This window comes from Lactuca sativa, chromosome 7, assembly GCF_002870075.4.
Source record: "Lactuca sativa cultivar Salinas chromosome 7, Lsat_Salinas_v11, whole genome shotgun sequence".
In the NCBI taxonomy this organism is placed as follows: Eukaryota; Viridiplantae; Streptophyta; class Magnoliopsida; order Asterales; family Asteraceae; genus Lactuca; species Lactuca sativa.
The window spans coordinates 146,435,372-146,448,107 of record NC_056629.2 but is presented as its reverse complement, the minus strand read 5'-3'; the positions used below and the strand labels follow the sequence as shown (position 1 = coordinate 146,448,107).

General features: G+C 28.1%; 1 protein-coding gene across 1 annotated transcript; it reads left to right on the top strand.

Moving 5' to 3' along the window:
- Positions 1 to 1,749: 1,749 nt before the first annotated feature.
- LOC111893997 (UDP-glycosyltransferase 85A8-like) lies at positions 1,750 to 6,992 on the top strand. The gene is made up of 3 exons (XM_052765283.1): positions 1,750 to 2,317; positions 5,687 to 6,264; positions 6,457 to 6,992. The coding sequence occupies exons 1-3, from the start codon at positions 1,801 to 1,803 to the stop codon at positions 6,805 to 6,807; spliced, it is 1,446 nt and encodes a 481-aa protein (XP_052621243.1). The 5' UTR covers positions 1,750 to 1,800; the 3' UTR covers positions 6,808 to 6,992.
- The last annotated feature ends 5,744 nt before the right edge of the window (positions 6,993 to 12,736 follow it).

Sequence of the window (12,736 nt, the reverse complement as noted above, 5' to 3'; positions counted from 1 at the left end):
ATTATAGGATTGGTGATGATATTAGGGTTTTTTTTGGGTATTAGAGTGATATATATATATATATATATATATATATATATATATATATATATAGAGAGAGAGAGAGAGAGAGAGGGAGAGAGAGATAGAGATAGAGATAGATAGAGAGAGAGATAGAAAAGAAAGATGGAAATAAGGAAGAGGATAACAATGGCGGCTTTTCAAACTTTTGGCATTTTCGTTTCCCCCCAGCTGCAAAAGAAGAGAGCGCGCCTTTGAATAAAAAAATATAAAGCGACATTCCTAGACGACACCCATTTTTAAATCGGTGCCCTCCGTGTTTTTAATTTTTTTTGTTGGACAATAATTTTAGGGCACGCACAAAAGCGTGTCTTCTATCCTTCAAATTTTAGAAGATATGACATTATTTTTAGGGCACATGCTTTTGCGTATCGTAAATCACCGCGTGTCATTGTTTGCGCGTTATTAAATGGCTGTTTTCTATTAGTGATCGTAGATTAAAAAATAATTTAACGAAAATGTTATTATTGGCGACTGCACTTTTTAGCGGCGACTATGTCATTAGCGGTGGCAATTCTGTTTAGCGGCGACAATGTGATTAATAGCGATGAAGCAGTAGCAGCGACGTGTCGCCGCGATTACCATTACCAGTGACAATGAAGACCCTTTAGCGGTGACTTTTGTTGTTGCTAATTACATTTTTCCTTGTAGTGATATGTTCAATGAACAAAAAGTACAATATGGTTATTGTACAGAACACAACACATGTTCCACAATACATGGACAAGACAAAATTGACCATACAAATATGTTTTTAAAAATATTTACAAAAATTATTCAACACAATAGCTGTCATATAATACACAACATTTCGTACCACCACATAGACAAACGTATATGAAATATTGTTTGGAACTAACGATTTAATTTCACTAACCACCATCAGCCACTAACCTAGTGAATCGTTATCAAGAATAACCACCACGCATGCAATACCACACATGCAACTTTATCTGATAAGATTTCATGAAATTAGTCTTCAGGACCAGACATACAACTTTTGAAAACCATATCAACAAGAAATGTTAAAATTTTAAAAATGTAACTAAAAAAATAACTTATTCTACAAATAATTATAAAAAAATTTCGATAAAGTGAAACATGCTAAATGTTCGTTGGACATATAAGATATCACATGCAAGTGATGTCGAACATAGTTTTATTGATGCACCGGGTTTGATACCTATGTGAGTTTGAGGTGAGAAGTTCAATTATTTAAATATGTTAAACTTGTTTCTTGTAATCAGGTGATATGTGTGAGAAGTTTTTCATGATACTCCTTTGGTGGCTAAGTTTGTCCGTTAAAAAAGCTAGAACTCACGGTCACCACTAAAATGAAATATTCAGGGTTGTTTTAAACATATTTTGGGCCTAGAGCGAGAGAAAAAAAATGGACCCTTAAAATATATAAATGTGATCAAGTTTTTTATAATAACTCAATAATTAAAGGAAATTTATTTGTACTATCTTATAAATATAACAATTTACATAAATAATTTGGGCATGGGCCCCGAACGGTCGTCCTATCGTCCACCCTCTAGAACGGGCCTTGAAATGTTGAAGTGAGACCTCCGCTTAATCGTTTGGCATTTCCGAAAAATATAAGATATCACATGTCGAATAGAAATAGGTCCAAGCGGTAATTAAGCTAACCTTCCATTTATGCCCTTCCTCTCCTATAAATACTACCACCACCAGTTTGCTTTCTCCCTCAAGACACATAAATAAATACTGCAGCAGATGGGTTCCATAGCAGAAATGGAGAAGCCACATGCCATATGCATCCCCTATCCAGCACAAGGCCACATCAACCCCATGATGAAACTTGCGAAGCTCCTTCACTGTAAGGGATTCCATATCTCCTTCGTCAACACCCACTACAACCATAAGCGCTTGCTCAGATCCCGAGGCCCTTCCTCCCTTGATGGTCTGCCCGATTTTCATTTCTACTCCATCCCTGATGGTCTTCCGCCGTCTGATGTCGAAGCGACCCAGTCAATCCCGGCCCTCTGTGAATCTGTTCCTAAGCACAGTTTAGAACCTTTCTGTGAGCTGATCAGTAGGCTTAAAGGTGGCGAGGAGTCTGGCGTGCCACCTCCGAGCTGTATAGTTTCCGATGGGTGCATGAGCTTTACGCTTAAAGCTGCCCAAAGGTTTGGGTTGAAAGATGTATTATTCTGGACGCCGAGTACTTGCGGAGTTTTAGCTTACACTCACTATCGTGATCTTGTTGAAAGGGGTTATACTCCCCTCAAAGGTGAAATTACTGTCCTTGTTCTTGTTTTCTGGAGTTCCAACTTGCCAAAACCATATTTATGTCACTTTGATCGTTGGCCTTTTCCAGTGAAATGATTGAATCTTTTATCTTTTCCAATCATATTATTATTTTTCTATTTGACCATTACAACAGTTTTATTATATTTAAATTTCTACTTTTGGAAAGGACACCGAATCAACTTTATCAAAGGAGACAACCTAATAAAATAATGCATATATAGCGATGTCATTTGTTTTATTTGTTGTATTTTTATACATAAATTCTTTTCGAGCACCAAATTATATATATATATATATATATATATATATATATATATATATATATATATATATATAGGTCTAGGTTATAATGTAGATTAACAATTATTGTGCGGACGTATGAACAATGCGATTGTATGAGAATTATTGAGAGAATAAGTTGTTTAGTAATACGAATATGTTCAATCTTACATAAATATTGTTATTTTCATGCATTCTCATTAATTCTTCTTTATTTTTGTTCTCACAAATCCTTTTTCACTCATTTTCATTCTGACAGAATACGACTCAATAAACAATCTAACAACATTTTGACAGAATAAGAATAATAATAAAAAGTCTATAATAACATTATAAATGATTTAATAAATGAGAATGTGTGATAATGACAATAGTTATGTAAGAGTGAACGTATTCATATTATCAAACAACATATTTTATTTGTCATTCTCATAGAATAACACTGTCCATACGTCTGCACAATAGATGTTCATCCATATATATATATATATATATATATATATATATATATATATATATATATATATATATAGAGAGAGAGAGAGAGAGAGAGAGAGAAGTCTAGGTTATAATGTAGATGAACAATTATTGTGCGGACGTATGAACAATGCGATTGTATGCGGATTACTAAGTGAATAAGTTGTTTAGTAATGCAAATATGTTCAACGTTACAAAAATATTGTTATTTTCACGCAATCTCACTAATTCTTCTTTATTTTTGTTCTCACAAATCGTTTTTCATTCATTTTCATTCAGACATAATATGACTCAATAAACATTCTGACAGAATGAGAATAATAATAAGAAGTCTATAATAACCTTATAAACGATTTAATAAATGAGAATGTGTGATAAAGACAATAGTTATGTAAGAGTGAACATATTCATATTATCAAACAACATACTTTCTTTGTCATTCTCACAGAATAACACTGTCCATACGTCCGCACAATAAATGTTCATCCATATTTCAACAACTGTTTGTAATCTAATATAATTTAATTTCGAAATTTCTATTATTTTTAACTATTATTATTATAAATTAATTTAAAAACAACTGAATTGAATTTTAGTTATTTTAAAATATAGTTTTCAGACACATTTTTGTTAATTCGGTTCCAAGAATTAGGTTGTTTTATATTTATTATATTTAATGTTTTCCTTTAAACTATTATATATATATATATATATATATATATATATATATATATATATATATATATATATATATATATTGATTTATTTTTAAAACATTATTTGATATTTTACTTTAGGTTTTCAATTTTACAATAAAATTTTAATCTTATTTAATATATTAATATAGATGATTATTTAACAATATATTGAAGTTAACAAATTAAATATATCATATTGATAAGTCATAAAGTCTTCCATTTGTGATAATGTTTACAAATAAAAATATTTAAGTTAATAAATGAAATATATTATATGGAAATATGAAGAGTTGGGAGTTTCAAATAAACGTGGTGAAAGAAAAAAAAATGTTTCATTTATAATATAACAATAAATTTTTAATCTTATTTAATATATTTATATAGATTATTTATTTAACAATATATTGAAGTTAACAAATTAAACATATCATATTGATAAGTCACAAAGTCTTCCATTTACGATAATGTTTATAATTAAAAACATATTTAAGTTAATAAATTAAGTATATTATATCGAAATATGAAGAGTTTTGAGTTTCAAATAAATGTTGTGAAAGAAAAAATATTTTCTTTATAATATAGTATGATATAGTATAAATTGAGACGACATTAATATTGTTAGACATTAGGACAAAAAATTGTTAAAATGCAAAATAAAAGAAAAATTCGAAAACTTTTTATTAAATATTATTTTTGTTATTTAATTTATCCAAACAAATAAATAAAATTATGTTTTTTCGAAATATACATGAAATATGTTAATAGAATATTACACTATAAATAATCAAATCGAAATTTTATAATATTAGAATATTTTTAGATACTACTAAAATTGATAAATATGTTAAAGTATTCTAATATTCTACTTTAATTATTAGATTTGTTAGAATATTTTAATATTTTTATCAGAAGTTTTTGAATATTTATAATTTAATATTTTACTAGAATATTCTAAATTCTAAAAATTCATTTTGAATATTTATAATATAATATTATATTAGAATACTTTATGTATATTTTAGAATCAATGGTCATTTATTATTATTTATTATTTATTCTTATTTTTTAGAATAATATAAATAACGAAAATAATATTTTAAAAAAAATCAAAAGTTTTCATTTATTTTGTGTTTTAGAAATATTTTTTTATTCCCAAAATGAATGGCTATGATTACGGCCATATGTCTCACAAAATATGATGATCACATATAAACCTATCCCCATATATATATATATATATATATATATATATATATATATATATATATATATATATATATATATATATATATATATATATATATATATATATATATATATATAGTCAAGATCAAATAAGAAGGAAACTTACGGGAGGAAGGTAAAAAATTATGTTTCTACATATTTTTTTAGCAAACAAACAAAATAAATCATTAGATGATTCACTGGAAAAAATTCCCAAAAAAACATATTTATGATTTATTTTTAAGTAATTAAGAAAAACTTCACTTTTATGACAATTTTAGTAAATAAGAATAAAATCATTGTATAAATTAATCATCGAGATGTTTTTTTTATGACAATTTTTTTGTGAATCATGTTATTTTTTATTCATTTAGTGATTTATTTGTTTTGTTCGTTAAAAAGATATGTAGAAAAAAGCTTCTTACTTTCCTACAAAAAAAAAATTCTTACCGGATATATATATATATATATATTGTGAATAGATTTTATAAAAATGTTAATAAACGCTTTTTATTTTAAAATCTGCATATGTGTATTTTTCTAGTCTCTTTATATGCATAGTTACCTTTTTATTAAGTTTGTGTATAAGTTATTTATTTTCCTACAAATAAATCTAGTTTTAGCTTTCTACATATAGATACTCATGAAACGTAACGATTGAAATGATACAGATATGAGCGAGGTATTAAATGGGTATTTGGAGAAAAGCTTAGATTGGATTCCTGGAATGAATAACATCAAATTAAAGGATTTCCCCAGTTTTATTCGAACCACAGACATAAACGACACCATGTTAAATTATCTCATCACCGAGGCTGCAACTATCCCTAGAGGCTCAGCTGTGGTGCTAAACACTTTCGACGCTTTAGAACAAGATAGTGTTAACCCTTTAATTACCTTAAATCCAAGAACCTTCACCATAGGCCCACTACACTTGATGCAACAACATATTGAAAATGATCAGGTCAAACACATTGGGTCCAACCTCTGGAAGGAAGATGAGAGTTGCATCAGTTGGCTTGACACAAAAGACCCTGGCTCAGTTGTTTACGTTAACTTTGGAAGCATTACAGTCATGACAAAAGAACAACTCATCGAGTTTGGGTGGGGACTGGCGAATAGCAAGAAAGATTTCTTGTGGATTACAAGACCCGACATTGTTGGAGGCAATGAGGCCATGATGCCACAAGAGTTTGTTGACGAGACAAAAGAGAGAGGCATGGTCACTAGTTGGTGCCCTCAAGAACAGGTAATGTTTATTCTTTCTAATCGTTGAGTAATAAAACCAAACCACATTAAAAATTGTTAAATAGTCCAGAAGCATTATTTAAGCACGCATTCAAGTCATTTAACCTTGTTGGAATATACTTACCATATGTCCATATCACGCATAAATTTAAATCTGTCACTAAAAAGTTTCTTTATTGATCTATATTTGAAGGTTTTAAAGCACCTAGCAATTGGAGCATTCCTGACTCACAGTGGCTGGAACTCGACTATTGAGAGTATTAGCAGCGGTGTTCCAGTTATTTGTTGGCCGTTTTTTGCAGAGCAACAAACCAATTGTCGTTATAGTTGTGTAGAGTGGGAAATTGGAATGGAAATTGATTCCAGTGTAAAGAGAGAGGAGGTGGAAGCTCAGGTGAGGGAGATGATGGATGGGAAGAAAGGGAAAATGATGAAATGTAAGGCTTTAGAATGGAAGAAGAAAGCGGAAGAAGCTATTGTTATTGGGGGGTCGTCTTATCTCAACTTTGATAAATTAGTTACTGAGGTTCTCTTGAGAAAGTGAAATCAATATTCTATTCTAGTAGTTATTAATATTGTCATAAAAGGTATTGGAAAACTTCACTTGATATTCACTTTAAAAAGATTTCAACGTAACTAGATATTTACTACGTACAACATGTATGTCTTTGGTTCACACTGTATGTAATATTATGAGAAATAATATGATCCTTTATTCTTAGCGTTAAAGACGATATTAATTATAGATGATATCATGTGACTTGATTCGGATACCCAGACTTATCATAAATACAACAAAACGTCAAATTTGACTGAGATCAACTTGCATTTGTTGAATATTACTACACGTACAATCAAGATATAGAGCAATTATGCACCACAAAAATCCGGATAAAATATCTGTTTCCTTTCTAATTTTGTAAATTATATATGTTCATCTGTTTTCCTTTCTAACCGTTATCCACGAAAGGTTTTTATCCATCCAAATTATATATGTTCGGAATCATGATACACAATCCCCTTCCGCCGGAAAACCTCTAATGTTTCAACTTATCCCTAAAAGAAGTTGAACTCAAAGCCATATAATGAAACGTAAAAAAAATTTAACTTAAAAAAACATTCTATTTAATTACCATTGCATAGAACTTTACTTCTTTACGGCATAGTACCTGCAACTTTTTAAAGTTTATTTGTTATATCGACATTCTACTTTTTATGTTACTATAGCATTTAATCTTACAACGGATTGAAAGCAAATAAAGATAACCAGAAAATATTTTAAAATTTAAAAAAGTTTCTTATTCATTGAATCCATAATTCATTTAATTCTATAGAGTTCAATGCATTTTCACATCAATATTATATATTTAATACAATTTTATGGAGATTCCTTTGCAGTTGGAACTTGGAAGCTCTTTTTACATCAACCAACTCCTTCCATGACAAACTCAGACTGTCTCATTTGAGGTAATGATATCTTATTATGTAATTATAATATCATTACTTTTTTATTATAAAACCAGTTTAGAAAAGTTTGTATTATAGTGTAATTCATGAAATAATTAAGTTTAAGAGATTTAACTTCCATTAATGTCTTCATTAATCAGGAAACTTATGGAGAAAACATGGGACGATGTGACACAAGAGAAAAACTAATAATTTAAAGGTTATATTATATGATTATACTTTTAATTTAAGTCGTTGACTCTACTAAAAGATTAACTTCCATTCTTTATATTGAGGATGATTTATCATTTGCTGTCAAATACAAAGTGAACAACTAACCAGAAGAGTACCATGTAGAAAATATGACATTTTGGACTTCATGTGGGCACATATGATTTGTGTTTATGTTGATTACATGTAAGAGATGATATAATGTGGCAATGTGAAAATCTACCAACATATTGCATTGTATATTTAGAAATACCAGTTATTGCATATAGAACATTGTAATTTGATACTTTGTATAATTACCAACATTTAACATTACATTTCCGTATAGCAACTTATGAAAAATTAGAGCCACTATATGCAAAGCATTGTAAAGTTTGTTGCTATTTACAGTTTTTTAATAAAAGGCTATGAAATACCGTCCAACCCCCGCAACTCCAACACCCACAACACGGGATTCTTCACTAGTTCATTATTAAATTTTGATTAAACTATTTTTGTTTACGTATTCATAAAGTAACATGGATTCTATTTCTGCTAAAAGCGAAAAAAAGTATATTTAGATAACCGAAAAGCAAATAAAGAATCACAACATTGTATATTTCTACTAATATAACTTTATTGTTAATTTTCATTTGTAATTTGTTATATTTTTCATATATTTTTTATTTTAACAACTTAATTTTTTGATTTTCCATTTATACCAATTTTAATTTACTTTATTTATTGAGGTTGTTTTATTTTTAAAAGTAATTCAATATTTGTTATACAATATCATTATTTTTTCATTAATTCACAAATATAAATTGTGTCATACAACTTAAAAAATAATTTCACATACTTATTTGAATCAACGATTATAATTTTACATATATAAAAAACATAAATATCTTGATTAATAATTTATTGAAAATAATTGATTAACAATTATGATTTTTTATTATAAAACTATTTATTTTTCTGACCGTGGTTCCAACGAGCTATAACCTAGTTTATATATATATATATATATATATATATATATATATATATATATATATATATATATATATATATATATATATATATATATATATATATAAAAGAATTAGAAATTTCATTTTTTTCCATAGAAGGACTAAATGTTTATTGAACTCCAAATCTATTAAATCCTAATGTGACATCTCATAATTGTAGAGTTTAATCAATTGAATGACAACAAGATTTGACATCTTATTCAACTTTTCCATTTAACTCTCCATTATTTATGTTCTTATTGGTCATTAAGTTTCAAAATCATTGAATTTGAACTTGACATTCCACCATGGTTATGTTTAAACCATTAAATGCTAACTAAGCTTTCCATATCTAGGGGCAAATTCAATATTTTAGAATAATTTAGGCTTAAAAGAGATGGATTTAAGAATAAGGTATGTATACAATGGATCGAAATCAACAAAGTTAGTTAACTAGAAAATATTTTAAAATTAAAAAAAATTATTCTCATTGAAAGTTATTGGTCATTAAGTTTCAAATTAATTGAATTTTAACTTGACATCCCACCATGGTTATATTTAAACCATTGAGAGCCAACTAAGCTTTCCATCTCTAGGGACAAAGTCAGTATTTTAGAATAATATTGGTTTAAAATAGATGGATTTAAGAATAAGGTATGTTTAAAATAGACGTTTTCCTATAGGTATGGTAGCTTTCGCAGGTTGTGGACTTGTGATCCAATTAAAAGAATTAGATTGGGAAGGGGCAACACCAGCCTACGTACTACTAGCTCCTCTATTGTGCATCTTATTCAATCATCTTATTAAACCATACATTACGGACACTAGTTAGAGATTCTACAGTACATTGTTTAATGGAATGGTTGAATGAGTTGGAATACCTACATGGCATTCTATGGATTAATTTCAATCATAGTGGATGTCACGTTGGCATTAAATGGATACATCATACAATGACCATCAAAGTAATTCAACATAAGAAAGAGGATGTTAAGTTAGGGTGAAGCCTATTAGTTGGTGAATCGTGTGAGTTTTGGTCAATCTTGCATTTTACTATTGGTACAATTCTTTTAATTTCTTTAATCATGTTTTTTTTATGCTTGCATGTAATGTTCTTATTTTAAAAGGTTTATCAAATTTTTGGATCTTTACTTGGAGTTGTGATAATCTCTTTACCTGGCTTATGTTCTGTTTAAATAATCACGGATGTTACTTTTCTAATTTCCTTCTAGAATTTTTATGTAATGGAAGTACTATTGCAACTAAAATTTTACTTTAGATGTAACATCCAGTTTTATGGGCTAGAATTTTTGGGAAATTTAAAATTTCATTTAAAGTTGATATGTAAACAAAGTGTAGTTAAACAAATATAAATCTATAGAAAGGTAATAGTAAAATGCTAGTTAGTGGTTTTCAAATTCCAAGACATTTAAATGTACGAAATTAAAGATTAATATCAAAGGGCTAATAGAGATAAGTTGAAGAACCTTGTCCAATTCTAATTTTAATTAGTAAAACTCCAAGTAAAAAAGATAAATTGTGATAAAATAATACTTAAAGGATTAAAAGATAGTTATTAGGTTGGAAATATGGATAAGAATCATGGCAAGAAGAAATAAGACATTTTGGACCAAGATTCTCAAAGTGATAAACTTGGTTTGACTTAACTCAACTAACTTAGGGCTTCAAATGTTATTTAAAAAGACGAAGAGAGAAAACAATATATAAATATATCGGGTTTGGTGAATTTTCAATTTTTCATAATTAAGTATGCCTTATTCATACAAGATTAGGAATATCACTATAATCCCACTAGTTCTTAGTAAACACATATGTTATCTTTTTGTAGATGTAAAAAACGTACTTTGTGTTTTCATAATTAAAATGATGATTCCAACTCTGAGATGTTTGATGTATCCACAAATGGATCTTTAAAGCATACATATTTTGTTAGAATATCGTGGATTAAAGAAACTTCCAGGCTAAGCTATATAAACATCTTCAAGTAGGTATCTTTTAAGGAAACTGGTTTTCCCAAAATCTATTACCATATATATCATAATCATAATATGTAGTTATGATAAATAATATCCTTTTTTTTATCTAATTATAGATACTTGAGAAAATGTTTGATCATAGTCAATGACATGAGTACAAGTAAAGCCTTTTATAATAACTGTTGCTAAGTGTGTATAAATCTCCATGGTTTTTTCTTTATGAAATAATCACATACTCCTTTTTGTCTTACTCTGGGGAGGAAGATTAATGAAGTAGATACTTGATTATTGTAGATGGATATTGTCTTAGTGTTCATGGATCTAATTCATTACCAGGTTTAAACCTGATATAACATTCTGGTAGTTGATAGGTTTACTAGAAACTATCAATAAAAACTCATCAACGAGTGATTCCATACTTCTCATGTTATAGATGATTTCTACCATATATATGCAAACAATTTGTATTTCTGAATAGCTATTATTCATGTTCAACAATTTCTTGTTAAAAATAATGCCAAATTTCGCTACATCAGGCTATGGTTCTCGAGCTATTTCAAGATCCATTTGCCTCCCACTTGCTTTGTCAATTAGAAGCTGCCTGCTAACAACTCAACATTAAGAGAAATAAGAGATCTTATTCTTGATGAGTTTGTTAATAATATCCTAAATAACTTTTTAGTATATTCCACAAATATGTATTTAGTAGATTTTGGGTTTAGAAGTTTTATTCAACTTATTAAGTAAATTATATCTAGTAATATTTAGTTCATCCTTTACTATTCTAAGGCATTAGACATTCATTATAAAGCAAGTCATACATCACTATGCATAGTTTCTTAATAATTATTTTCTCTGTTGTTTGGTGACAATAAAATTAGTAATCTTTTATATATAAATAACATTAAATATGTGAAATAAAATATATTAATTTTCCTTCAAAATGTATTTCTTGAAGTTGGAATATGTGTATTTTGTATATATAATAAAGATAATGTCATATAAGTTAGATTTGAATCATATTTGAATCTGAAGAGATTTCTTATAGAATGTTTTATCTTAGAAAATACTAATATTTACTTTATAATTGTATTAAAAAATCTAAATCTTGAAATTAAAATCATTACAGAATATGATTATGATCATTATGAAAAACAATTAAGAAAATAATCAATCATCTAATTAATCAACTGAGACATATATTTGGCAAGCTAAATTCAAACATACATTGTTCAAAACAAACGTTGTTTTATAATAGAAGTATTTTATGTTCAAAACATAAATAATAAACTCTAAGAATGGTGGTACCAACTTGTTTGTTCTAACCTGTTTACTCTTCTTGAATATATGTAAACATTTATAAATATTACATTAACATTAAGTATCAAGGAATTGAGTTTTATATAAAAAGTATAAGTTCAAACTAATATATACATGAATTATTGATCTGACCAATTTTTCTAGGATCAGAGGAGTAGTTCCTCTTCCAGTGTCCTGTTTGTTGACAATAGAAACAAGATCCTTCTTTAAGGGCCTTTCTGAATTTCTTGGTCTTGAACCTTCTACAGGTGTCATTTCCATGAACCATAGGCCTCTTAGAGCACAAATGGTGACTCTTTTCATCCTTGTAAACTTCCAATGTTTGAACTAAATGAAACCAAATAGCATTGTATTTTAGGAATATCTACTTCACCTAACTAAATGTACGATATGCTTTTTAAATTCACCAAGATTCTAGGAAGTCCATAATTACAGTTCTGTTAGGGTGCAAAGTCACGCTTGGATGTATTTGTGCTTTACCCACTTG

What these genes read in the sequence shown, in the direction of transcription:
- LOC111893997 (XM_052765283.1), top strand. Translation starts at nt 1,801, where the DNA reads ATGGGTTCCATAGCAGAAATGGAGAAGCCACATGCCATATGCATCCCC. An exon ending in GGGTTATACTCCCCTCAAAG is followed by an intron (nt 2,318 to 5,686) that starts GTGAAATTACTG and finishes GAAATGATACAG; the next exon opens with ATATGAGCGAGGTATTAAAT. An exon ending in GTTGGTGCCCTCAAGAACAG is followed by an intron (nt 6,265 to 6,456) that starts GTAATGTTTATT and finishes CTATATTTGAAG; the next exon opens with GTTTTAAAGCACCTAGCAAT.